Source organism: Struthio camelus, chromosome 1, assembly GCF_040807025.1.
Source record: "Struthio camelus isolate bStrCam1 chromosome 1, bStrCam1.hap1, whole genome shotgun sequence".
NCBI lineage: Eukaryota > Metazoa > Chordata > Aves > Struthioniformes > Struthionidae > Struthio > Struthio camelus.
The window spans coordinates 80,769,179-80,796,993 of record NC_090942.1 but is presented as its reverse complement, the minus strand read 5'-3'; the positions used below and the strand labels follow the sequence as shown (position 1 = coordinate 80,796,993).

At 42.6% G+C, this 27,815-nt stretch overlaps 1 protein-coding gene across 5 annotated transcripts; it reads left to right on the top strand.

Annotated features, from left to right (window-relative positions):
- On the top strand, nucleotides 1-27,815 carry LOC104146667 (protein mono-ADP-ribosyltransferase PARP12-like). 5 transcript variants are annotated; one of them, XM_068952866.1, is made up of 13 exons: nucleotides 1-1,485; nucleotides 3,669-3,801; nucleotides 9,740-9,992; nucleotides 10,384-10,452; nucleotides 11,046-11,147; nucleotides 12,060-12,183; nucleotides 13,182-13,347; nucleotides 15,176-15,296; nucleotides 15,799-15,895; nucleotides 16,400-16,478; nucleotides 20,526-20,656; nucleotides 22,572-22,723; nucleotides 23,350-27,815. In XM_068952866.1, exons 1-13 carry the CDS (start codon nucleotides 1,169-1,171, stop codon nucleotides 23,631-23,633), a joined length of 2,028 nt encoding a protein of 675 aa, XP_068808967.1. In that variant the 5' UTR covers nucleotides 1-1,168; the 3' UTR covers nucleotides 23,634-27,815. The 5 variants fall into 5 exon arrangements, with proteins under 5 accessions (XP_068808967.1, XP_068808986.1, XP_068808977.1 ...); XM_068952885.1 differs by lacking the exons at nucleotides 20,526-20,656; nucleotides 22,572-22,723; nucleotides 23,350-27,815 and adding exons at nucleotides 18,469-18,552; nucleotides 18,895-19,364; XM_068952876.1 differs by lacking the exons at nucleotides 20,526-20,656; nucleotides 22,572-22,723; nucleotides 23,350-27,815 and adding exons at nucleotides 18,466-18,552; nucleotides 18,895-19,364.

The window sequence follows — 27,815 nt, the reverse complement described above, 5'->3', positions numbered from 1 at the left end:
AGGCTCCAGGCTGTCCCCTATTTATGGGGTAAGATGATTAACTCATAGTCAGTTTTGCATACCAGCCGTACCTTGGTGAGGGCATGTTCAACTAGTCCTTGGCTATTGTGCTGTTATCTGTCTCCCCAGATTCCAATTTGAGCCAGACGCAGCCATCACAACCGCTGCTGGTGGTTATGGCCTGAGTGGAGGCAGAGGGTGAAGGTCAGGTCTTACTGAGAGCTACCGCCCAAGCAGGGTTTCGAGTGAAAGGTCAGGTAGGGTGGGGGGCTCACTGTCACAGTACTAGACACGTCACAGTACTAGGCACATCAGTCCAGTTCTTTGAGGTATTTCTCTTCTGTGAGCTGAACAGCAATTGTTGATTGTGGTGTTGACTGTGTTGCTGACTATTTAGATTTGCATGCCTTTCAGATTAGGCACTAGTACCAAGCAACACAAGCTGGCATTCACTGTACTTTCAGGGTTAAGTTCCCAATACAGAGGGATACTGGTTGTTGATGCTTATGAAGCCTGCATTGCCTAAAGTTTGAATACTCAGAATTCATCTCTAATGAACTTAGCACTCAGCCTCCTCCCTCTCATATCTTTGTTTCACATATTTGCTATGCATCTCTCAGTTTCACAATCCCTCCCAGGATCTACCTCAACATTAGCAGGAATTATTTACTTACTGGCTTCACACCCTCTCGTCAGGACACAACTGTGAAAAACAGTATTGATTAGCAGCTGACAACCTGGAAGAATGAAAAGTAATTGCAAAAAGCAATTACATAAACACTGGTATTATTTGGGTATGTTTTTCTCCTACATTATAGGCGCTCCCCCCGCGCTTCACCCCCGCGGCTCTGGCCAGCCCCGGCGCGGTTTGTCTCCTACCGGGCTGGAGGGAAGAGTGTTCGGGGCGCGGGGTGGCTTTTTTTTTTTTTTCCCCCCCCCCTGTCCTTCCCCAGCTCTCTCCGGGAGCTGAGGTACCCGCTTTTATGAGGAGGGAGGCGAGCAGCGCCCACCCCCGGAGCGCCCCGGCCGCTGCTCCGCCGGGGCCGCCCCCGCCTTCAGTTTCGATTCCTGCCGCGGCGCGGCCGGGCCGGGCCTGCCGAGACCTGCCCCCTTTCCCCTCCCGTCTAGTGCCGTCCGGCGCCGCCGGGCTGAGGCGAGCGCGGAGACCATGAGCGACCCGGCGGTGTGCAGCTTCCTCACGAAGACCCTGTGCGCCCAGGGCGGGTGGCTGGGGCTGGCGGAGCTCCAGCAGCACGTCGGCCTCTCGGCGCAGCAGCTGGAGCAGACGCTGGCGGCGGCGGGGCCCGAGCGCTTCCTGGTGCTGCGAGGGGACGACACCGACACCACCACCCCCGCCGCCGCCAGCGACGCGAAGGTGCTGGCCCTGTCGGCCGTGCGGCTCTGCGTCCGCAAGGAGTGCGGGGGCTGCGAGCGCCTGCACCTCTGCAAGCTCTACCTCATGGGCAAGTGCAACCTGGGGGCCAGGTGAGCGCCGGCCGGCCGGCGGGCGGGCGGGGCGGGGTGGGCTCGCGGCGGTTGGTTGGCGGTTGGCTGGCGGTTGGCGGGGCCGCCGTGCGCGCGCCGCCAACGGCCGCCAGGGGAGCGGAGCCCCCTGCCCCGCCGGCTGCCGCCGCCGCCGCCGCCCTGAGAGGCGCCGTCCGGCGAGTCCACCCGAATCGGGATGAAAACGTTAAGGGGAAAAGAGAGAGAGAAAAAAGCGCTTTGCGCACCGTCTGCTTTTAATCCCGAAACTTGCCACCACTTAATTTCGCTCCAAGTCACTGCTCCGCTTACAGCCGTATCTGTCAGAGATGGTACTTCGTCTCCCGCTTCTCCGTTTGCTGGACTTACTTTCTGGAAGAGGATTTTTGGTTTAAACTCCAAAAGCCTGCATCTTGCCCTGCGGCAGTGTTTGTAACGCGCTGATGCCACACCGGATCCCAAAATAATAGTTCACTGTGCGCCCAGATCTGCAGGGGATGGAAGGGAAAGGCCACGCATAGCTCGCAGTGGTACTAGCAAAGCATGAGGATGCTAAAACTTTATTATTCTTTCTGGCTGTACTTTACTGACTCGGTAAAACAAAAACCTTACATATGATCAACTGTTAAACATGCCTTTAAATGCAAGGAGGCCCTCACACTTTAATTTGTGTGAATGAAAATGTGCTACTGAGTGATTTGCTTCATAATGCTGAAAAGATAAAGCATTCTATCTTCTCAATATTGCTAGGCATTTAAAATCCACTTTGTGCATGTTAATAACTAATAAAAGGAAGAATATGCCTTTGAGGGCATATTTATGGGGGGATAGTCAAAACATGGGGACAGAAATAGTGCTGGATGGATCAGGTACCATGCAGATGAAGATAGGGGATCTTTTTAAACTTATAAAATATAATCTAACCTTGCTTCCAGATCTTGCATCATTTTTGGTTTTAGAATCTCTGGAAAGAAAAACATTGCAAGTAGATCTTCCCCTTTAATGAAATTGGTGCAATTTTGGGTCAAGTCAAACTAGTTTTAACTTATGCCTGGCTAGAAACTTTTCAGGGTTTTTTTTTTTCAATATATTATTAAACTAACCTGATCTGCTGCCAGTCTACTTGTGAGCTCTGTCAGCCTTTGACTTAGAGATAGGTACTCAAGTGGTTTAGTGGTCAATGTGACTGTTGTTGGAATCCGAAATTAACTCTGCAGGAGCATGGTTGATGGCTCTAATCCTCAACACCCTTCAATACCCCAGTTCTGCTACCTTTGTAGCTGTTAATCCAGTGTCTAAGATCACTAGAAGATCACTTCTCAGGACCAAAGATGGCAAGTTTCTCCCTTTAGACTTTGCATTTTTATTTATTTACTTACAAAGCAAAGTGCCCAACTGATAGTGGGAGGAGAAATCAATGTCTGCATAAAAGTCTGCACAGAAGCATTGAATCAGACACAGCATGAGGTAAAAACATTATCAGAAGTTTCAGAAGAGTTTCTAGTTTCAACTAAAGCATAAGAAGACGAGCAGAAGAGACACTGGAGTCCTAGCAGTGACAGGTGCCTTTTTTTTTAATTGGTTTAGTATAGCTAGTCTTAGGACTGTAACAGATCGTTCTTTTGAAGAGTGAAACCTAGAGAAGCATTATTCCCAGTCAGCAGGAATAACAAATTGCATTGTGTTCAGCTTCATTATGTTTTCGTTTTGGACTCTCAGACTGTTGTTTCTCTGTGGTCCATCCCTAGGACAACAACCATTTATGTTCACAAAATTAAGGGGTTGTTGCAACTGCCACCATCACTGATGTATATCCTCTTAAATTAGCTTTTCTTCCAACTGTTCAGGAAGTGTTGTGTGACTTGCCTTACATCGGAGAGGAAGACATGCAGAGTAGACAAACTCGGCTTCAAGTCTGTGCTGCTAGCTTTCTTCTCAAATGATCTGTCCATGTCCATGTTTAAAATGGGGAAAATAATGCTATCATATTTCACAGAGTTATTATGCTGTATACTCCATTGTCTAGCTGATTTGGTAACAGAGGCCATCTAACCATTCACAGAGACTTTTGTCAAGCCGCCTTTCTCTGTATGTCTTTTTCCAAGCTATGCATTGTGTAAGGTGCTTCTGTAAATCAACCTGACTAGAGAAGTAAGCATTTGAAACTTGTGTCTATTTTCTTGCAGGGCTTGTAAGTACTGCCATGACATCAACACTGCTGGGAACAAAAAAGTCTTAAAGAACCATGAGCTGTCTGGTCTCAATGAGTACGAGCTGCGAGTCCTGCTTCTCCAAAATGACCCTTTCCTCCTCCCTGATGTGAGTTGTACTGATTTCTTAAAGGAAATTTTTGTTAGTTAAGAATGGGAAAGGACAAGAAAGAAGGTGGAGATCTGATCTAAATGTCAAGCTGTTAAGATTTGTAACAGATATGTTAAGATTAGTCTGAATGACGTGTGAATAGGAACAGCTGTACATGAAAGCACTAGAAGAACCAATATAGAGCAAGGGTTATAAAAATGGCGTATATTGCTAACTAAAAGCATGACAGCAGTAAAACTGGAAAACACCGAGCAGTGTGCTGTTTACATCAAGGCCAGGAGGCCCACCCTCTGATAATGCCACATCACATATGACTAGTCAGCAAAAGACCTTCCCTCTGACAGCAGGAAGTTGACAATAAGCAGGAAGTTACAGCATGTTTTGTGTATCTGTTATCCTGACTGGAAGACAGACAATAATGTTATACAATACAAGAAAAGAACAACAAAAATGTTAGCAACTTCACCAAGGGTTTACAGAGGGTGATGTAAGCAAGACTGAGGTGAAAAATCACAATAATTTTACTGGGTTAGAGGGTATAAAAGACCTGTCCAAAACCAGTTTGTTGTTTCTTAGCAGTAATGTTGGTTCTTACCCAGGAGATGATGAAGACTAGAAAGCCAGCGTCCCTTTCCTTGGCCAGACTACATAGGCCTGCACATTTTGGTGTTTGGGAGTGTGAGAGAGTGAGTGAAATCTATGAGAAAATGACCAAGTGACTGTAGTAAATTTTGTGTAAAATTATCTCCTTCCAAATTCTTGCACTGAGTTTCAGTTAATTTCTCACATTAATTTCCTACAAAGCAACCTTTTTTTTTTTTGTTTGTGTGCAAGTACTGATGTTGTTAAATTTGGCTAAACCATCTAGTTTCAGGTTCTGTGCCGGTGCATAATGGCAATGCTACCTTCAAGGTAGGGCTCTTTCTGCATCCTGTTCCACCTACAGCTGGTCCTGGTTAAGAGATTACCACAGTGCTGCTTGTTACCATTGTCTTTTAGAGGTTATAAGCTCCTCATACTGTTGGATAACTGTTGGATATATTGTGTTACTCCTTTCTGTCACAGTGCAGGATTTAGACAGAGTAAATCAATTTTTGTAGCGTTCTGTAGCTTTTTAAAATCAATTTTTGTAGTGTTTAAGTTGTGCTGGCAGATTAAAGGAGTATGGAGATGGTGAATAAAAAAGGATTAGTAATGTCTTTCTCCAGCTCAGCTACAGCTAAAACTTAACTGTTTCTTAATTATTTCCAGTAAAGAGCAGGTAGCAGCAATCATTGTTTATTGGTATAACTGTTAAGTGTCTTATCTATAGGTCTGTTCAGCTCTCACTGCTGGAAGCCATTGTTAGTTGCCTCTAATAGAGCAATTAAACTATTATGGAGTAAAATAGTAAAAACAGTGAAAAACACTTCAGATGCAGGCCACTCATGAACTCAGGTTCAGGAACTGGGGGCAGGGAGGGGTTGAAGTCAATTTAGCTGTTTCTTGCTTAGAAATGCTGGCTGGATGTGTGTGCGCTGATGTGTGGCATGTATGGACGCCTCAGGCAAAGGGAACTTTTGTCTTTTGTGAACTAGGCTGGTGTGCAGGGACAGAAATCAGGTTTTTTTAACACTTTCCCTACCTACTGTCTGGCCCTCCTTTTTCTGTTTCCTGGCAAATGCAAGGGGCAGCCTGCTTTCCTGGTGCAGCTGATGATGGATGACAAGTTTAACTGAGGCAGCACTTTGTTGCGGTTCAGTAGTTTATTCTGAAGTTCCCAGGTAAAAACTCAGTCCTGCATACTAACATAAGTGTCTTACAAATTTTCCCCTAGATGCTCTACAAAAATAGCCTCAACCTCACTGGGTGTCTTTCAGTCCCTGGGAGTCTCACTTTGTAATTTACGTGGCTGGTATCTCCAGAAACCCTAGGTGATATTTTGTGTAATGGATGTTCCATACAAAATGGTTGTATTTTCAGTGCTCTCTCCAGCTTTTAGCTGCTTCTGTAGTTCAGCTGCTTTTCTTTTTTGCTCTCTTGAGCAGGAAGACATGCCAGCAAAAAAGCAGTTGATGTGCTCTAGCTCCCAAAAATGATATCTGAAATAAGGATCTTAGGCATTTCTTGCTAGTTCTTAAACCAGCTTTAGGCTGCATGGCCAACTGCTCTCTGCTTCTGGTTTTGGTTGGCAGTGTTCCTGGAGAGGGAAGTACCCAGAAGGAAGGAGAGGACATTGAAGATAAGGGAGAGAGACTGGGTTGGAGGAGTACCTGTTAAGAAGGCACTGATCTAAGTTTTTTTTCTATAAATACCCACAGACCTATATTACACCTTCAAATCAAGGAGCTACTGAATAAGTTTATATTCCAGCTCTTAGCTGGTGCTTCATCACCTGTCTCGAGTGGACCAACTGTTTGTCTCTTCAACTCTAACTTGAACAGTGTTCTCCACTTGGAGCAGTGGGAAAGCAAACTGCATTTGTAAAGTTTTAACTTTTATTTTTAGGTAGGTGTTCAGATGCGGCACATGCATTTCAGATGAAAGTTATACTTTGAGTGGTATCAGGATCCCCAAAACAGCAATATTTCTGCTGAGGAAGACCAGCCCTTGGCATTGGTGTGAGGTTTGAGTTCTTCAGTGGCTGAAGTTGCAGAACATCTCCTAAAAGAGTGTTTATCGTGGCTTAGCACTTGCATTTGCTCATGATCAATTGATCTTAGAGGGCTTTGTAGAAGATGAGCCTTTCCACATTCTGCTTGAAGAAAGGTGGGAAAATGGAGGAGAAAGAAATAAGGGGACTTACCTGAAATCATGGAGTAGATAAATGATGCATTTATCTACCATCAATGCACGAGACTGCATTGGCAGGGAGAAATCCTATGCAACTTTAACTTTGTTAGGCCTTGCAGCAATTAAGCAACGTTGCAAGACAGGTACCAGATGCTCATCAGCCTGTGGTTTCGTTTTCAGAATGAATGTAAAGGGTTTTCTTCCCCCCCCCCCCCCCCCCCCCGTCATTCTGCACAGCCTATTGTGTGCTTGCATTGGGGAAAGCAGCTGTAGGCAAAGCCTGTTGCACCCCTGGAGTAGACACACATTGAGGTAGATCAATTAGTACTTGCTTGCCTCCAACCCACATGTAAGAAGACTAAAATAGCATAACCAGCAACAAAGTGTAAGCATTTTGTAACATTGTAACACTACTAAAAGCATTCAGTAATCAGCTAGTCTTAAATGTATACATAATAGCCATAAGCACAAATGGAGGGTTTTGATACAGTTGCAAAAACATGGTGCAGGAAAGCATGTAGAAGCAGTAAAAACTGCAAGGTATCTGGTACAAGTGAAATAAAGTATCTGGTAAAACTGAAATAATCCTGCAGAGCAGGCAGGAAGGGTGTCTGGTGGAACCAGATCAATCCACCAGAATAAGCAAAACCAGAAGCCCTGATCCCAAAAATATGATGTCAAGATGAGATCACTCCCTTTCCTTTTAGGGAGGGGGTAGAGGCATCCACAGTGAGAGAGGAAAGATAAGGAAGAAAGAAGACAGGCCACTTCAGTTCCTGCTTCCCTCAACAGCTAAGAACCATCAAGGACTTGTAGCAGTTAGTGATCATTAAATGGCATCAGTTATGTGGTTTTGTGTGCTCACAGCCAGTATAGGATAAGTTTGTTAAGGACTGTTGTAAGACAGTGCAAGCTCCCAGCTTGCACCCAGGCAATCCACTGACCCACAGCCATAGTAGCTGAAGCAGAGGGTCAGATCTAAATCTTCAAGTGTTATAGGGTAAGGTTTACTCTGCTGTGCCTAAGGATGAGTCAGACAGGAGCTGTTAGCAATAAAGAGGAGTAAATGGGCTTGATCAGCAGCCCATCTCAAATGCTTCTGAATCAATTGGACACGCTTGGTGCCAGCTCGGGGACTGTTAACAGCTACGGGATGGAAACACATGATAATGCAATTCTCCTTCCAGGCATGATGATACAGTCTCCTTCTGTGGACACCTCCCAGTACTCAGAAAGAGCTAGGGGAGAGCTTCTGTTAGCTCTCCGTGATTCTGCTCTGGTTAGGATCTCTAAGATAATGGTTCTCTGGAGGCTCCATTTTGTTTCCAGGAGAAAAAGCCCTTTGCTACTCCCCTGACTCAGGCTAGGAGTGACAGCAATCTTTTATTCTCTGCCAATACTGCCCTAAACAGAGCTCTTAAGCCGAGACCCTTTTGTTAACACATATAAATCTAAAAAGACTCAGTTAGAACCAATGCAAGTTTTTCATATAAATATGGGGTCTGGATATAGCAAGGAGGTGAGAGAAGTAGAAGAAAAGAAAGGAAGGAAAGCAAGCCAGCCCAACCCCAACACCAGGGGCCTTGAATCCACCCGCCACAAAATTTAAGGACAGGTATAATTCTCCTTACTTTATGCAAAAGAGAAAGTGAAGGTCTCTGTCCCACACTACTTCTGTTTTCCTGATACTCTCAGAGACTTCCATCTTTCATCAGTCATCCTTGCTGTAATTTTCTTTCCTCTAAATGGTAATTGGGTAATCTACCAAATGCTGGGGGACCCCTTTGTCAGAGGGGTTCCTGGGGATAGAGCCCCTATTTGATAAAATTGAGAGTGGCTAAATTAACAAAGGATGGGCTCAAAGATATAATTCTTTGTTTGTAGTAGAAATCTTGTTTTACCAGTAACTATTTTTAAGGAACGCTATCACAAAATATGCATGCTTGTACTTTCATGTTCCTGTATTTTATTTCTGTCAGTAAGAATCTGAATTTATGAATATCATGGTCTCTGTGTGTGTCTCATTAGGAATTTTGACCTTTGCCTTTGTGCTTGTTACCCTTGACCTCACAGATCACAAATGTGTAGGCATCATTTGAACTAATTTCCCCAAATCAGTTTTAGTTTTGCACTGTAGCTGAGCGTACAGGATGCTCTTAGTCACGTGCAAGAGCCCTGTACATAACACTATTTATTTTGTACCTGTATTGATACTGACTGATAGTGATTAAGAACTAACCTTTGACAATGTTTTTGTTAATGAATATCAATCCAGTAAAGATTTTTTTGAAATTTGAAACTGGTCTGAATTACCAGTCTTTTAAACACTGCCGTCACACTGATGTCTAATTCCCTAATTGATATATACATCTATATAGATATTCAGTTGCAACACAGCATAGAAACTATCTCTCTTGCTTGGAAGGGGGGTTGGAGGTGGGGTCTGTAGCAGTTCCTATATGATGTTGGGGCTGCCTGCAAGAAAGCTGTGTGTCTTCCTCAAAGCAGCTTTGTTCCAATAGGCTGCTCCTCTGTGTTGCTGGAGCGGAAGTGTTGCTGTCGTGCTCAGTGGGGAATACAAAGGGGTTTTTGATGTGTGGTTTCTACTCTGGGTCCAATTCATTGCATATCTCTTGTTTGGTGAGCAGAGGAATAAAAAAGTGCAATGCATTTCCATGTGTACTCTAACCTACAATATACTTCATATCATTTTGAGAAGTTCCGGTCTTCAGTGCAGAGTTTACAAATAGGGACCTCTGCAGTTTCCTCTCCACAAAATAACACCTCATGTGACACACGATAAATGTTTTCAAGGGTGGGCTTGTTCTTCTTTGTCTTTATTTTATATATAGAATAACTGTAAATTGGTTATTATGAGAAAAGCTATCTGGCTCAGAAGTGCCAGAAATGAATGCTTGCTGGATCAGCTCTGTTCTTTTTCTTTGAAACAACTCTGTGCAGCTTCAAAAATGTGTGAGTCAGCTGAAAATGCCTACTCTTCCCCACAAGAAATCTGCCCAGTTACAGAAATTACAATGAACGTACGCCATTTAGTCACAGTTTTTCTACTGTTGAAATTGTATGCATATAGAATGAATTTTAAAAATTACTGATTCTAACACTCTTTTTCAATTCATATTGCATCTTTCCTTCCTGCTTCTAGGTATGTCAATTTTACAACCAAGGGAAAGGCACCTGTGCCCAGCAAAACAACTGCAACAAGCTTCATGTTTGTCGACATTTTCTCCGAGGGGGATGTAGATTTCTTCCATGCAAGAGGTCCCACAACCTCCTGAATACCCATGAGTTGCATGTATTGGAAGCTGGTGGGATTGATTTAAAGACAGCTTCGAAATTCCAGACTATATGTGATCACAAGCACGTGGAATTCAGCAAGGAACTGAAGAAGGCAAAAAGTAAGTTTTAAGAAATACTTAATGTGTTTAAATAGGATTCTGAGTTTGACAGAGGTAGAAGCCATTCTTTCCTCACCTCACAGCTAAACCCATCATCCTTTCTGCGCTTTTAGTGCTAAAGCACAAACCGAGATAAATTGGAGGGAAAATTGGAGTAGTGTAGGAGGGAGAGCTGTATTACTGTTGCATAAGCTATTACATGCAAAATCACTATTGAGTAACCACTGATAATTGTGACTAGCTGGGATTTACAACTGTAACTACTAATCTGTTATATCAGCAGTAAATGATACAAGTGTGATGGACTTGATCCTCAACACACAAATCAGTATGGCACCAGCTAGCTGAGGATCTAATCTGGCAATGCTGTTCATTCAGTCTTCTCATGCAGGTTCCAGTAGCAATGCACCTGGTCAGAACCAACACCAGCAGCCAACAGGAGCGGGAGATAGCGATAAAGGTATGGATTGTTTCTGACCCTCCAATCTTCAGAGCAGTGGTGCTCAGTGGAACTTGGTGTTGTGCAGCCATACAGCTCCCCGTAGTTGTCAGAGCAGCTTACGTGCTTACACTAGGATATGCTGGAAGCCATAGTACTAGTCAGCCTGCAGAGAAGCACTGAGATTTCCGCTCAAGCATTGGGCAGCATGGCATACGTGATCCAGTCTGAGGAGTAGTCTAGGATTGATCTCTGAACTGTTCTGGATGCAATGCTTTCTTCTGTGGGTGGGAGACAGAATTGTACCTCTGTATGTGGTATTTTTCCTAACCTTCTCTCTCCAAAGAATGCATTTGTCTGTACCATTGTCAAGTTCAGAGGTTATCCTGACATATGTTCCAGTGTGTGAACAGGAACCATTAAATCTCCTGTCCTCCCAAGGCAGAAGGCCCACCGCAAGAATTAGGGCTATGCAGGGACAGTCATGTCCTGAAAGCTCTTATCTTGGCTGCTGCAATTAATGCCTTTTTTTGGTTGAAATGCCAAGTGCAGCGTCTTTCTCTTGGAATTGTTTTTGGCAGGGGAAATAAGCACTGATATGTTCCTTCTTGTAGGTAAAAAAGATGATTCCTCTGTCAAAGATTCAAAGGACAACAAAGTAGACAAGTGTGATGAGATATGCTTGTTTTATGTCTGGAAGTACTGCAAACATAACGGTAAGCCTTATCAAAAGTAATGTTGTCTTTGGAGAGCAGTGTCTGCAGAGGCACAGCCTTTTTGATGGCTCAGACTAGTGGTGGAATTTGGAGCACTGGCACTGGCAATTGTGCTGTCTCATTGATTCACTTTGATTCCAAGTCAGTAATGAACAGTGTCAGAATTGCAAAGATAATTAGAGGAAAGTCAAGTGGATACATATAAACTCTCTGTAGATGACCCATTTATGGCCAGTTTCAGTTACGCTGAGGAGACAGGCCTTGTGCACGTTTCTGTGGCAAGAACCCTTCAAGTGTTAACTGTTACACTTCCTGTGAATATTAGATCAATTTAAGAACTGATCTTACGCTGTCACTAGTGATGATCGATAACAATATATCATCTTTCATTCCTGTCCAAGATACGTCAGATACTAGCCATATTCAGTTCCCATTATATGCTTTTAAAAGTAATCTGAGGTGGAATAATATCTTAAGAATACACAGTAGCTGTACCATCTAAGCTAATGATGGATCTAGTCCATCTCATGTCTGGCAGTGGTCAATAACTGGGCTCCATGGGAATGAGAGATGTGGTGGAGTGACACACAGACATCAACTTCCTTTCTGTGGCATTGCTCTCCCAGCTGCCAAGCCGGTGTCTCGGTGAAGAGAAGGTCGTTGTTTCTTTGAAATATACTTGGCAATATGAGAGCTTATATTGCTTTCCTAGGAGCGACTGCAGAAACATACCCCATTTATTCCAATATATCTCTAGTTTCAGTCTAGAGAATCTTTATTGTTCCCAGCAAAGTTCAGGAGATGAGGCCAAAGAAGAGCATAAAATGTGCTTGCTCCTTTTTTTGTGTCTCATCTTGCTCTCAGTTTGTGTTACGATTGCAGAGCTCTTGACTATATTTGATCTCATTGCAGATAGTTGCAGACAGATTCATTACCATTTGCCATATCGATGGCAGGTATACAATGGGATCACTTGGAATGACCTTTCCATGATGGAGGAAATTGAAAAAGCCTATTGTGACCCAAAAAACAACAGGTATAATAATGATGGCAGGACTGCTTGCTTCAAGTGCTGTGGTGTGGTTGACCCCCTGAAGAATGGATTTCTTCTCAAAGATGCCTAGCTTTCATAATCTCTGATTATTGAGGTGTTCAGAAGCTGGGAGGATGTACAAAATGAGAGCTGTTCTTTAAAAACAGAAAAGTAAAAGAAGTAATGAAATGGAAATATCACCCAATTTTTGTCGTTTGTAGAGAAACATGTCAATACTTTGCACTTAAAACTATACATAGGGTAGTAAAATGTGGGTGGAATTACATGCTGAGAATTTATGGGCAATATTTTAGATAATGAATAATAATTTGTTTGTAATAATTATTTTGGGCCTCTGGACAACAGTTGACATAATGGCATAGTCATTTCGGCCCTTGCCTCTCCAGGCAGCAAATGATTTTGGTTTGCTGCTTGAGTAGGCTGCTGGATGGTGCAAATCACAAGCAAAATTCCCAAGAGGAGGCTGCTTTCAAGGTCTTCCTGTCTGAGCTTTCAAGCTTCCCAGAAGTAAAAGCCCATGCAGCTCAAGCCATGAATGCTGTCTATGAAACTCACAGCTGTGGATGCATCCTGTAACCACAGAAAAAGAACAAAGTTAATAAGCTGCAGGTGTTTGCTGGCAAATTCAAGTCAAGTACTTACCAACTTTGTTTTTTCTACTGAGAAAAACTGTAACCACACTGCTGTGTGCATTTATTTATTGCAAAAAAAGCCTTTTGCCACATTATGCGTGCAGCCTCAGACTGTCTGGAAGGTCTGGCTAGAGATGGAGATGGCATTCAGTCTCTCGCCACAATTCTGAAGACTGGAAGCAATTTTCAGAGCTGACATGCATGCTGTGGAAAAGTGTTCTTATTTTAGGCCTAAATAACTTCAGGCAGTCACATTATATTAAAGAGCATTGCTCCAGCCTCAACCAGGTATTAAAGAATAAAATGTGCACTATTAAATTCCCTAAACCTCTGAATTTGTCCTTACAGCATAGCTGATAGGAACATTAATTTCCAGACAATGACTTGTGGTAGTTCTTCACTTCGACGCCTTTCTACACCATCATCTGTGACAAAACCCACATTTGTATTGACCACACAGTGGATTTGGTATTGGAAAGATGATCAAGACCAGTGGATTGAATATGGAGGACAAGTGAGTCCACATCCTGTACATGGCTACCTCATCCTGTGCTTTGAATTGCTCCTGAAGCAACGTGTGACACCTAGTTCCCTCACACCCCTTTAGCCAAGCAAGGTTTATTAAGTAAATACTTGTGCTTGTATTCCACAGTGTCAAACAAGGTAGTGAAGCTACAGATGTTCATAACAGATGTGATTAAATGATGGCAATGTGGAAGGGCAGGAACATGCCTGATCTTTATACTGAGGTTAAATACCAGCAGTTGTCCCTACTTGTAACTGGATGACTTGTTACAATTGCTTTACTGACAAAGATCATGTTGGGGAATGCAGGAAAGCAAAATTCCATCCCTTCATCAGACTACGTGCTGGCTTCTCTAGTCAGACTCCCTTTTGGAGTTGTCCATGGCTTCTACACAGATTTAACATGTACACCTGTCCTTGAGATACATTGCTTTCTAATTTATTCAGAAAGTAGTCTTGCCTCTCTCTTAACTAAGCATTGTCCTGCTCCCTGGGAGATGAGTAGATGGGGGGAAGAGGGGATTGCTCTCTCAGATCAAGTGTTATCTTTGTCTTGGGTGGCCAGATCCTCCTTAATGGGGGAGTAATCTGTCTGAACAATGCGGGAAAAGAAATAAAGAAAGAATCTCTCCTTCCCAGGCAGATCAGTTCCCCCTATCCAGTTCACAGTGTAGCCACACAAATTCTTGTGCTGGCAGAACACAAGGATGATCCAGAGGAAGGGAAAAGTAGGCAGGGGAAGAAGGTGAGTGCACTAGTTCTGGCAGTGGTGGGCCTTGATTTCCAATGGCAGCTTAAATGGAAAGCATCTCCATCAGCATACTCTCATATTTTACATTGTTTTGTACTCTAGTGAACTACCCCTGCTATAGAAATCTAAATCGGATACATGTGTGTACATCATTACTAATTATATATTTGTCTGTATGTTGTGAGTAGATGGTAATCACACTTTAGGCCACAGTAGTTCTGGGTGGATTCCTCTTCATCCTTCTCTTCCTCTCTTCTTTCCCTCTACCCAAATGAAAGAGGGGGGGAAAAAACAAAGGGAAAACCCCAGTGTTGCCCCTTGGTTTCTGTTGCAGGACGTTTGCATGTGTGGTTATTCCTAATAAAGACAGCCAGGAAAGGAGAACAGAAATTCTCTGCTATGTGCAACAATGTTGATTCCCTAGGCATTTATTGATATGGTTGAAATGCGAGGCTGTTGTTGATCTGTCCTTACCAGTCTTTTCTCTCTCTATCCCCCTCTGCTCTTTCTGCTGTATCCTGCCTCATCTTGTCTTTCTTCCTCTGGATCTGCCTCTTATGGCACTTAGCCAGCAGAAGAGGTCCTAAAATCCAAGAGTCTCATTGTCCTCCCTCCTATGAGGCTGCACCAAAACAGCTCACTTTGTGTCCTTACACAACTCCTACATGAGTCTTCATGTGTCTAATGTGTGTGTCTAACCTTGAGGTCTGTCTTTCCCCTGGATGCTACAATCTTAACCACATCTGAATAGCAGATTCTTACTGTTCTCACTCATGTCTGCATGTCTTTTGCCTTCATACTTTTTTCCTTTCCTTTTTTTCTCCTCTTTTATGTCTTTTGGCCTTAAGTTAGCTATGTCCAGGAATCCGACATTTTATTTATCTGCTTATGCTTGTGTGCACTGTATCATTTTCACTTGGAATTCACCTTTGGAATTTGCTTTTGAGTTATCATTGTATTGATAAAAACAGTTATCCAATGTTTAGTCCTGACCATGTTTAGTCATTATTCTTTTCTCTCTCTCTTTCTCTCTCTCTCTCTCTCTCTCTCTTTTTTTATCCTATAGGGAGAAGGGGGCAACATGAACTCACTACCCTCTGATATTTTAGAGAATTTATATCTAGCAGATCCAGATGCTACTATACCTTTCCAGACTGACTTGCATTGTTACGAGCTCAATTTTAAAGGTATCGTTCTTGGTTACTGCTATGCAGTCCTTGACAAAGACTAACTTGCAAGCTATCCCAGTCACCTTCTTTCACTGACTTTACCAGATTCACTCCCTGGAAGGAGAAGTGAGGTAGTGATGGCCCAGAGGAAATTCCTTACAAAACTGTCATTCCCCTTACTCCTTTACTCTATCCAAGCTCATACAGGAGCAGAAATCAAGTGATACTGCACAAAGTCATGATAAACTTCTTTAAGTAAAGTCAGGTAACCCTATGAATGGTAAAATTGGAGTAACTTTTAAAGAACATTAATGTGTAAGGGAGCAAACAAGATAGGCACAGGTTTAAAAAGGGATTTATAGGGAAGGGCAGGAAGCTTGCACAGGCTTTATATAATTGTTCTTCAGCAGACAGGATCGACAAAAAAATGCCATTTTTCATTAAGGAATACCTGCTGTCTTTAATGAATAACTCCACCTCATTCATGACTTTTTCTTTTTCTTTCCCTCCTCTCCTCAAGAAATGATCCAGACAAATACTCGTTTTAGAACTCGAAGACAGGTCTGCAGACGACCAAAGTTTGTGTCTTCTGAAGATGTGGACAAGATAAAGAAAGGGTAATGATGCTTCTAAATTGTTGTCATTTTTCAGAAGTATAGGCAAATGGCTGTCACAAATGACTATAAGGCAAAATGGCTGTCACTGTTGGCAGTAATGCAGTAATTGTGCAAAGAATGCAACTGTTGCTGGAAGAAAACCTATTCACTTGATTGAACAGAAGGTATACCGTGAACTGCCTGCTTGGTGCATCACCTGGTTTCTGGGAAAGATGTTACTCCATGTACCCCTATCTGCAGGGTTTGGTGAGGGACAATTGTTTCTTAAAGAATCAAATGGAAGAGGACTGACAACTGAATGACAGCATGCAAAGCCCAGGTCACAGAATAAGTCTGTTTCCCAGTTTCTTTGTGGGATATGGAGGGTTGGGGGTGGGGAGGGAGAGTGTCAGTATTTTGAGGGGGAGGTGTAGGAACTGACCAAAGGGGATGCTGCCGATTTGAAAGCTTAGAGTAGGACTAGAATTAGTAATATCTTCTCATTTTTCTTCTGTTTGCAAACAGACAAAGGGATTCTTCTATTCCAAATCAAACCTGTCCTGCCTACTGGGACCAATCTGCACTACCTGAGTTGGGATATAAGGTATCTTTTTTTCCCCGCCTTGTAATTCTGATGAAGAGGCGTGATACAAAGGGGGACACTATTTAAGTGAAGCAGTCACACCTGATAGCTGATAAAAAGGCACAAGAATGGTTTCTTGGGTGATCTAGATGATTCCCTAAGAGCTTCTGAAAAGCTGCCAAACTCTTGTCCATTTCATCTGCATCTTTAAGTATCTATCTGCATGCAAAAACACAAATTCAACACAGAAAAATTCAGCACAGTTAAAAATGTAGTAATGGCTTGACTAAGACAGGTGGACCAGTTAAGCAAGTGGATTCTATGAAGTGTGTATTTCTTCACTAGAAGCTGGGCTGACATAGACCATTATAAAGCCATCCAATAATAATAGTGTGATGGTTGCTGATGAATAAGGTTTGGACCCTTATTAGAAAAGGGAATCTCTACATGCTGTAGAGAAGACACTCTGTGCTGTCACACACATCATAGATCTGAGCACAGACCATAGCCTCAAGGAATGGAAGAGAGAAAAAACTATTGCCAATAGTATCTAAAAATATTTGCAGTGATCTCTTAATATAGTTACATTGGAAGTAGTGTGAGAACCAGAAATATCACTTCTTAGCTTCTGTAAGCTGACTTCTGTTCTGCTTTGTACTGAATGTTTTGTTTTACCCTATCTACTCTCTTCTACTGGATTATGCCTTACTCAGTGGAATACCAGTATCTAGCACTGTGTGTGTGTGTTCAGCAAATTCATCTAAGTACTGTTCTGCTGAAAAATCAGTAGGTTAATGTGCTCTGTAGGTCATTTGCTCTGTAGATTAGCTCCCTCCAAGTAGCTAAAATCTGTTTTTCACAGTTAGCCAAAAAAGTATTTTTTCCCGATTGTGTTAGGTACCTAGCACCTGCTGATTTAATTAATAGGAGTTTGTGTGGGAATCTGGCACCTACACCTTTTTTAAGATTTGGGCCCTTTGGACCCTAATCTTTTGAGCTGTGTCATCATAACAAAGGAGAGAGCTAACTGGCACTTCTTCCTCTTGGCGTATCAGCAGCATAATTCCAATTTAAGCTGAAAATTTTCAAAGGAATGCTAGGAAGTCAAGTACTTCTGTTTATTTTAGACCTCTGAGTTGCGTGCACTTCCTCCTTCCCTTATTTTCTCTGTAAATTTCAGTCTAAATTTTAGTTGAGTCCATTTGTTTCGGTATCTCTGAAGTCACTGTGGTGAGTGAGAGGCTTAAATACAATTGTAATTTGATGTACGATCCATGGTATCTCTTGTACTTGGGATATGTGAAATAGAAGGATCATCTTGTTTCTCAGAGCCCAGTTTGCTTGCTGACTTGGCACCTAAGAGAACCATTTCTTCATTTGGAAGCTGAGAGCCTTTGATGTGAAAGGAGAAGTTAATTCTGTATCTAAAAAGTGACAACACCAGTAGTACCTTTTAGAACTAAAAAACAAAGCCTAGGCTAGATTAAGTGTTGTCTCTGGGACCCTAAGCATATTTTTTTGCAGTAGGCGGTATTGGGACTGGCTGCGATTCTGGATGCATGTGGTGACCATCATAACATCTGACCATTACAACTTGATGAATTCCCTTCTCTTCAAACACTGGCAAATAATCCTGGCAAACTTTGCTGCGCAGGAAGTGATCAATTTAAAAAGGAACATCTATGAAATAGGGAGAAACTCTTCCTTGTTTAAAAAGAGCAGCTCTGCTTTGGTAACATTGCTTATTTTATGTGATGCAGTGTGTTAATCTCTAAACCATTTAGAATCATAAACAATTTTATAGCGTAGAGTATGTGAAGTACATGTTAGACATTGGTAGCACCAATTGGAAAACTGCTGTGAATCCCTTCTGTCTTTGTTTAACAGACCAAGTGGAATTAGTAGTTGATACGCCTTTAGTCTTGGAACTTCATGCTGTGTACTAAATCCTATCTTTAATGAAGAACTGAGAAACGTGTGCAACAAAGGCAGTATGCTTTTATGTCAGCAGATTGCTCCTTGTGTGACTGCTATTTTGCTGAATCCTGACGTGCATGCCAAAGATTGCCGTGCTGTAACAAGAATGGGAGTTGAGGTATCAGAAAGAGTCTAGCTTTGTACTTCATAAACATTAGCCCTACTTGGGTCAACTCAACTAATATGGGCTGTTCTGCTTCCAAGACCTATATTAACCAGAGATCAAAGTTTGCTATCACTTCGTAGTGTCCTGTGCAGTCATGCCCTAATATAAAATGACTGGTGGAGCAGTATTTCTTTGTCTGCTTTAGAAACTCCCCTCCTTGATAGTGGGTTAGCAATGCTTATTATCTCTAGGATTTTCCTTGTTAAGACTAAAGGGGAAAAGTGCTAAAGAGGTTGCCTTATGTTATTACGAAGTATCAAGCTGAAGTAACAATGTGGCATTCCCTTTTATTAGCAGGGGATGCGTCTCTGAGGAAATAAGAATGAACCCACAAAGTTTGGTGCAAGAGAACTGGCTTTGTTGCTTGGGAACCATCATACTAGAAGATAATTAAAGTACCGGTCTTGCAGGATCAGGCCTTGTACCATGTGGCTGACCCTCTTTTTTACCCAGAAAGGTGACAGTTCCTCAGTAGAAGATGCAAGATAGCAAAAGCATATTTTTGTAGTCTAAATAAGAAATTCTTATGTGTAATTAAGACATGTAGTACTGAAATATATTGATATAATTTTCATTTGATAGGTGATGGTGAAGAAATTGATCTGTGGTATGACAGAGCATGCAAGTAATGAATCCTCACTCATACAAATTGATTGATGTATTGCAAAATGGCTTTGCAAAATATTCTTGTATAGGAAATACAATACTACATGGGAAATATCATTCAACTTTGTAAAAGCTTTCTAATAAATCCAAAGAAGTAATTCTTCCTTGTGCAGCTGACTTTATTCTTATAATTCTTTATATCCTTATAAGACTTTCCTACGATAGGCCTCTTCTTCATTCAAGTATTTAATGCACAAACTGGACACGGTGTCTGGAAAAAAACTTTTTCGTTTATATGCAGCTGTGAGGTGAAGTCCTATTTTATCCTCTATAAACTCATTTTGAGTTTGGAGGAGTGGAGTTTGTGACAGATGGGTTAAGGTGTAGGTTTCATGTTAATAGGATGACCACAGTTTTCCTTCCTAAAATACATCTTTGATGCATGGGATGTTGGGCTTTTCACTTTAAGTCATCTTCAATCCTACTTGGCTTAGGCAGCAATAAACTGAAATGTGTTGCTAAATGACATCTGTCTGCCAGCGTTCTGCATTTTCAATCTAGTTTACAGAAGATAAGTGGTTATTCTAGAAGATTAAAGACATAGATTACTTTGGAGATAAAATTGGCAAATTTATGCATGACATAAGGAGGCAAGAGAGCACAACTCATATTTTAATTATGTTTTGCATTAACTTTTCTTTGGAGAAAATGTAAATTTGTTGGTGAATTGCAAACAGGAAAAGTGTTGACAAATGTAGACTGTTTCCTTTAGCAAGGGAGTAGGCTTGTTTAACTAAGCAGGTATTTAGTTTCTTAAATCTATATTTGTGTGACTTTTCATGTTTTAACTTTGAAAAGTTAAACTTTGAAAAATGATGCTGGGTGGTTGTATGTATTTTATGTGTTTCATTTTTAATAGCCAAAGCTCCCGGAAATGACTGGGTACAAATGAAAATGTTATCTAACATCTTTTGTTCTTAATCAGTCAGGTTTTCTTGAGATTAGTTTCGCACTGAGATTTAAATCATTATAGGCATTATCTCTTACTTGGACGTGATAAGCATTTAACTGACCCCTTCTGTACCATCAGGGTCCTTCCAGAAAAGAGATGAGGTGTCCTTGCGGAGCAGGAGTGACATGCTGATTTATGTATTAAGTGTCTGTCCTAACAATGCACAACAATCTAAAGCACTAAAATAACCCCCATTAAGTCTAGTTTTGGAGTTCTTCTGTAAATAAATCTGCTTTAATTAGGCTTTTGTGTATTATGAGCTAACTGAAGCTTCATGTATTCTTTTGCTCTGGTTTATATTTTATAGGCAGTGGAGATCATTAATACATCCCCTGAATACAATGAAATACAGAAGCTGTTTAAGAAGACTATGAAAAACTATACTGTCCATAGAATAAGGAGGATTCAGAATCCATCCCTCTGGAAAGTGTTTCAGTGGTTCGTATTTGTTCTGTCATCCCTAAGGGAAAGGAGTCTCGAAGGCCTGATCTCCTATGCCTACTTCTGGGAAGGGAAAGAGGTTACCATCTCTGCTTTAAACCTGACCTGTGTTTACTTCTTAGGGGCAGTTTCAGAAGTGAAATTAAGTGGCTAAGTTCTATTAGCCTAACACCTTCCAGAAAATGCCATATTCGCTATGCAGTGGGGAGGCTGCCTTTTGCATGACTCCTTAGAAGGTGTAGCAGGGGTAAAACAGAAAACAGAAAGACATGAATAACACAGGACTGAATGAGGATGTACACAATGAAATGGAATAGTGTATTGCCCCTGTGACTGAACAGTAACTGCCTGCTGCACGTGCACTCTATTACAAATATGTATGCATTATAGTATATGAAATACTTATTTTTAAAAAAGAAGGGGGACAAGGTGCTTGGGCCCTCTTTTTTCCAGCCAGATCTTTTAAGGCTCCTTCACAGATTTAGGTACCTTGTTTACTGAAGCCATTATTTCCTGATATAATCCTCATGCTTTAAATCAATGATCTCTGAGTTCCAGAGCTCCTTTTGGGTTTTCAACATCTGTATCAGTGATGTTGAATTGCTAATACATGTGCCAAGCTGGTTACTAATAGATCTGAGCTGGCGCCAGTGCAATAAATGATGATGTTCAAGTTCATTTTGTAGCAGATGTAAACAATGAGCCATTGCTATTTCATAGCAGAGTTATATATTTTAACGCAAAAGCACAGCTTCTTAATAGGAATATTCAAACACTGTATGGAATGGTATTGAAGAGGAAAAATGCTTGTCAAAAAATACTTTAACCTGCAAAGTGGTTGAACCCACAGAGTCATTGTCTAATAACTTCACAAAACTTTTACATCTAGCAGAACTTAGATGTGTCAAAGCATATAACAGTGTGTGCTTTTCTGTCCCCTCCCCTTCCCCACCCCCTGCCCAAGACCTTTGAACTAACCAGACAGAGGTTAAAGTTGCTATTATGTTCTCAATGAACAAATTTCAGTCCATTGTTCTTAACTCTTCATTTATGCTTTTTTTTCAGTTTGGAGTGGTTCTCCCCTCTCCCTTGCTATGCTTACTTTGTAACCGGCCACTTCCTGAAGAATTTTATTGCCCACTTAAATAGCTTCTGAAAATCTGTGGGAGGTTTTGATGCTGTGAAGTAGTGATAGGACATACTAGTTGAATCTTCCCATTGTGTGGGAAGTACTCTTTTGGTACTGGTCATAGCTCATTGACAGAAGGGTCAGTTTCTCTCCTGCCTCTGTATCCTCAGCTGAAGTGGTCTCACTGAGGGGCCAGGAGCTCAGCACTGGTGAACGGTTACAACAGTAAAGATAATACAGGGTTGTTAGGAGTGCACACCCAAAGGCAGAAACCCCATCTCAGCACAGCACTGTCTACTCACAGGATGACTGGCCTCTGTGTGTGTGGCAATTTTAGATCATTAGAGGAGTGAAGAACAACCTCCCTCTGCTCTTTCCCCATGGCTGAGGTGTGGAGGCTCTGCAGTTACCACCCCTCTACTCTGCAGACAGAGTTTGGGACAAGGGGGTGGGAAGGGACAAGAGACAGGAAAGCAGAATTAGTAGGACCCTGCAGGAGAAAAAAAGATTGATATGGTGGGTACTGTAGCAGTACTGATGCTTAATTCTAGCTGTCTTCAGTGAATTTATCTAGAATTGCTGGACAGTGGTATCAGTATATTGCTCATCTTGCAACTGTTTGTCATATTGCTTGTCTGCCTAAGGAGAGAGAGGAGAAAATAGACTGTAAGTCTCATCCAGCTGGTACTTACATGCACATTATATACTTAGGAACTTTTTTTTTTTTTTAACTCCACCCTTTTTTTCCCCACGACTTTCTTCCCCACTGCCTTTTTCTGTTAGGAAAAAGGAGCAGATGAAGAGGGAAAATGGAGGGAAGGAAGTAGATGAAAGGTTCCTGTTCCACGGAACGAAAAGCTCCTTCCTGGAAGCCATCTGCAATCACAACTTTGACTGGAGAGTTTGTGGAACCAATGGAACAACCTATGGAAAGGGTACGTAGGAAGTGGCTGTGGGTTTTAGACTTTAGGATCCCCTAAGGGTACATGATGAGCAGTCAATGTTTTGAAGGACCCTCTTTAAATATAGAGGGCAGGAATTGGTATTATGATTTTCATTCCATCTGGAGAGGACAGAAATTTGCCTTGTGAAAGGCGATGTCTTTTCTCAAGGTTCTGAGAGAATTAATCTAGGGATTTGAAAAAGCCTCTGTTGCTGTAGGTGAGACCTCTTGAGGGCTCAAGGGACTAATTTGAACTTGCTAGAAAAATGGCTGCAAGCCTCAATGGCAGTGAGTGGGAAGCGCATGAATTCTCTCAATATGATTGTGGAAGATCCTCTTACTTGCTTCTCTATCCCTTTCATAATAACACACATACCTGCAGTGTTTTGGGTTTTGTTTGTTTGCTTTCAGTTATTCCTAAACTAGCAAGTTCTGAATAGAAATTCTGTGGCGAAACCCTTTGACTCTTGTAAAAAAAAAAATTCTACGGTAGTAAGTAGACTGAATAAGAGGAAACCTGAAATTTGGGTCAAATACCTTCTGAAAAATTAGGAACACCCCGTTTTCACTGTTGCTTTATATTCATTCCTTATACCATCTTTTCTTACCATTTTCTAGGAAGTTACTTTGCTAGAGATGCTTCCTATTCCCATGAATATTGTCAACCTGCAGTGAAACCAACCGTCATGTTTGTGGCTCGTGTATTGGTTGGAGATTATGTTCAAGGCAATTCAAGCTATGTTCGCCCCCCACCCAAGTCTGCCAATATGCTTCTGTTTTATGACAGCTGTGTGGACAATGTGTTAAATCCCTCCATTTTTGTCGTCTTTGAAAAATACCAGATTTACCCAGAGTATCTAATAGAGTATAACGAGGCAGAAAAAAAATGTATTATATCTTAGAGAAGGATGAGAGCAGTTTCTATCCCTCATCTTATTTTCCTTATTCCTCAGAGATTCTCATACTTAGTGACTTTTTTTTTAATGCACAATTTTGAATGTTTATCTGAAGAATTTTCATACTGAAGAAGGCTGGAAAACAGATGTCGTACTTAACAGACTTATCGCCTTGTCTTCTCCTCTTCCTTATCCAAATCTAATAGACATTTGGATAACCATAGCAGAAAAATCAGAATCATGGGATGGGAAAGTTGACTTTTGTGACTTTTGCAGGCAAATAATTTTAAATAGTTTCTTGGAAATAGGTAAAGAGGGTTTCTCTTTACAAACAGGTTCAATCAAAAGTGAAATCAGGACTAGGATAGTTTTTGAGCAAAGTCACAGCTTTTTAGTGTTTCTCAGGTTTCTGTAGTGTTTTGCAATGTTGAGGGCTTTGTAGAGTCTTGAAGATTCTTTTCAGAGCAAAATATTGTTCTTGATGCTCTCTTCTATCATAATTCTAAGCAAGCCGAAGTACTTAAAACTGATGTGACTTAGTTTTCAAAACGCTATTTGTTAGTGCCAATATTAGTTTCAAGTTTAAACCAAAAATAAAAAGCTTCTTTTAAACTCATGTTGCACGTTCAGATGGAACTTCCTGTGTTTCAGTTTGTGCCCATTGCCTCTTGTCCTGTCACTGGGCACCACGGAGAAGAGCCTGGCCCCATCCTCTTGACAACTTCCCTTTAAATATTTATACACATTGATGAGATCCCCTCTCAGTCTTCTCTTCTCCAGGCTCAACAGGCCCAGCTCTCGCAGCCTTTCTTCATACGAGAGACGCTCCAGTCCCCTCATCATCTTGGTAGCCCTCCGCTGGACTCTCTCCAGGAGTGCCATGTCTCTCTTGTACTGCGGAGCCCAGCACTGGACACAGTGCTCCAGGTGAGGCCTCCCCAGGGCTGAGCAGAGGGGCAGGATCACCTCCCTCCACCTGCTGGCAACACTCTGCCTAATGCACCCCAGGATACCGCTGGCCCTCCTGGCCACAAGGGCACACTGCTGGCTCAAGCTTAACCTGCCCACTAGGACTCCCAGCTCCTTCTCGGCAGAGCTACTTTCCAGCAGGTCAGCCCCCGGCCTGTCCTGGGGCACCTGGGGGTTCTTCCTCCCCAGGTGCAGGAGCCTGCACTTGCCTTTGTTGAACTTCAGGAGGTTCCTCTCCGCCCACCTCTCCAGCCTGTCCAGCTCCCTCTGCATGGCAGCACAGTCTTCTGGTGTGTCAGCCACCCCTCCCAGTTTTGTATCATCAGCAAACTTGCTGAGGGTGCACTCTGCCCCTTCCTCCAGGTCCTTGATGAATACATTGAACAAGACTGCACCCAGGACTGACCCCTGGGCGACACCGCTAGCTCCAGGCCTCCAACTAGACTCTGCGCCATTGACCACAACCCTCTGAGCTCAGCCATCCAGCCAGTTCTCAATCCACCTCACTGTCCACTCATCCAACCCACACTTCCTGAGCTTACCTGTGAGGATGTGATGGGAGACAATGTCCAAAGCCTTGCTGAAGTCCAGGGAGACAACATCCACTGCTCTGCCCTCCTCTACCCAGCCAGTCACTCCATCACAGAAGGCTCTCAGATTGGTCCAGCATGATTTCCCCTTGGTAAATGCATGCTGACTACTCCCGATCACCTTCTTGTCCTCCACATGCTTAGAGATGGCATCCAGGAGGAGCTGTTCCATCGCCTTTCCAGGGCTGGAGGTGAGGCGGACAGGCCTGTAGTTTCCTGGCTCCTCTTCTTACCCTTTCTGAAGACTGGAGTGACATTGGCTTTCTTCCAGTCCTCAGGCACCTCTCCTGTTCTCCAGCACCTTTCCAAGATGACGGAGAGTGGCCTAGCAATAACATCCGCCAGCTCCCTCAGCACTCGTGGGTGCATCCCATCGGGCCCGTGGATTTGTGGATGTCAAGTTTGGACAAGTGATCTCTAACCTGATCCTCCTCCACCAAGGGAGAGTCTTCCATTCTCCGGACTTTTTCCCTTGTCCTCAGGGTCTGGAATTCCCCAGGGCTGGTCTTAACAGTAAAGACTGGAAGCAAAGGCGGCATTCACTAACTCTGCCTTCTCTATATCCTTTGTTACCAGGGCACTCGCCCCATTCAGCAGCAGGCCCACATTTTCCCTAGTCTTCCTTTTGCTAGTGATGTGTTTGAAGAAGCCCTTCATGTTGTCCTTGACATCCCTTGCCAGATTGAATTCCAAATGGGCCTTAGCCTTCCTCGTCGCATCCCTGCACGCTCTGACAACGTCCCTCTATTCCTCCCGAGTGGCCTGTGCCCTTTTCCACATTCTCTAGACTTCCTTCTTCTGCTGGAGTTTGGCCAGGAGTTCCTTGCTCATCCGTGCAGGTCTCCTGCCCACTTTGCTGCACTTCTTCCTCAGAGGGATGCACTGCTCTTGAGCCTGGAGGAAGTGATACTTGAATATTACCCAGCTCTCCTGGACCCCCCTTCCTTCTATGGCCCTACCCCATGAGATTCCTCCAAGGAGGTCCCTGAAGAGGCCAAAGTTTGCTCTCCTGATGTCCAGGGTTGCGATCTTACTTATTGTCCTGCTCCCTCCTCGCAGGATCCTGAACTCCACCATCTCATGGTCACTGCAGCCAAGGCTGCCCCCAGCCTTCTCATCTCCAACCAGACCTTGTCTGTTTGTTAGTACAGGGTCTAGCAGCGCACCTCTCCTCGTTGGTGTCTCCACCACCTGCGTCAAGAAGTTATCCGCAGCGCTCTGCAGGAACCTCCTTGACTGTTTGTGCCTAGCTGTGCTCTCCTCCCAGCAGATGTCAGGGTGGCTGAAGTCCCCCAGGAGAACCAGGGCCTGTGATTGTGAGGCTGCTTCCAGCTGTCTGTAGAAGGCTTCATTGACTTCCTCTTCCTGATCAGGTGGCCTGTAGTAAACCCCCACAATGTTGTCACCCATGTTAGCCTGCCCTTTAATCCTTACCCATAGGCTCTCAGCTTGCTCTTCATCCACCCCTAGGCAGAGCTCCATGTTCAAGTGGAGAAGTTTCAACTGTCTAGGGCAGCTGCTCTTCAGATCAGAAAACTGTTGGATCAAATTCTTTTTGCAGATTTGCAGTCACTTGCTCTGGATGTATATAATAAGAGAGCAGAACTTAAACTGTGGAAATCACAGTCTAGGAATAAGCTTGTACTAGAATTTGGTGGTTTGGCTGCAGCTAATGGCCATTAGCATGTAAAGGCTGTGTCACAATATAGACCAGCCTTTAAAATGAACGTGACTGCATATTTTTCTCAATGTGAACAATTTCTTAGCAGATGCTATAGCACAGGAGTAACATCTTAAGATTCATTATGTTTTCTGTCCTATGTGTATATGTTGATTTTTGTTTTCCAGAGGTATTAAATGACTGTAAGAGGTAATGAGCTAACAGTTATTTTCTCTCAAGGCTAGTGATAGAACTGGCGGTCCTAAAGTACTTTACATCTGTGTTTTGGGCCCACACTGCGTTTGTTTGAGAGCTCTCTGACAATACTAAGCCAACTGTAGTAGCTGTTACTGTTCTGAGCATGTTGTGTGTCATTCTGGGTACAGTTTGTCTGGGTCTGTTTTTAGATAAACTTATTTTGCTTTATTTTTGTCAATGATGTGCAACCCTACTAACGGTGGTTGAGCCCTTTTCTATTGTTAAATGCTTTTTCTTTTCCCACATGAAAAATGTGATGTAGAGCTTCTACTGAATCCTGCTAATGAATTCATAAGTTCCTTTGAATTGAAGATCCTCTGTACAAAGATGATTTCCCTCTGTTTTATTCAGGCAATCCAGCTGGTAAGGAAAACTTGTTGAGGAGTAACTCCAGAAAAGGAGTAATTTTTGCTTTTGGATAAGTTTTTCAGTAAAACAAGTAGCCTCCCAGGTATTTCTATCATCAACGTAAGTCAGTAAACACATGTACAACCCAAAGTTCACAAGTTACAAAGAAGATGAGGGAATGTATAAAACTAGGAAAACTTATTGCAATAACTGTTTTAGAAATAAATAAAAACATTCTTCAGTAATAACAAAAAAAGGGGAAGATTTTATTATCTTTAAAATCTCTCACTTTTGCTTTGCCTGTACGGTTCCTGAATCATTATGAGCTTTGACATATTTGCAAATAAACTATATTTTCAGTCA

Coding starts and splice junctions, on each gene's coding strand:
- LOC104146667 (XM_068952866.1), top strand. CDS start 1,169: ATGAGCGACCCGGCGGTGTGCAGCTTCCTCACGAAGACCCTGTGCGCC. Junction 1,486..3,668: donor AAGTGCAACCTGGGGGCCAG/GTGAGCGCCGGC, acceptor ATTTTCTTGCAG/GGCTTGTAAGTACTGCCATG. Junction 12,184..13,181: donor TGTGACCCAAAAAACAACAG/GTATAATAATGA, acceptor TTGTCCTTACAG/CATAGCTGATAGGAACATTA.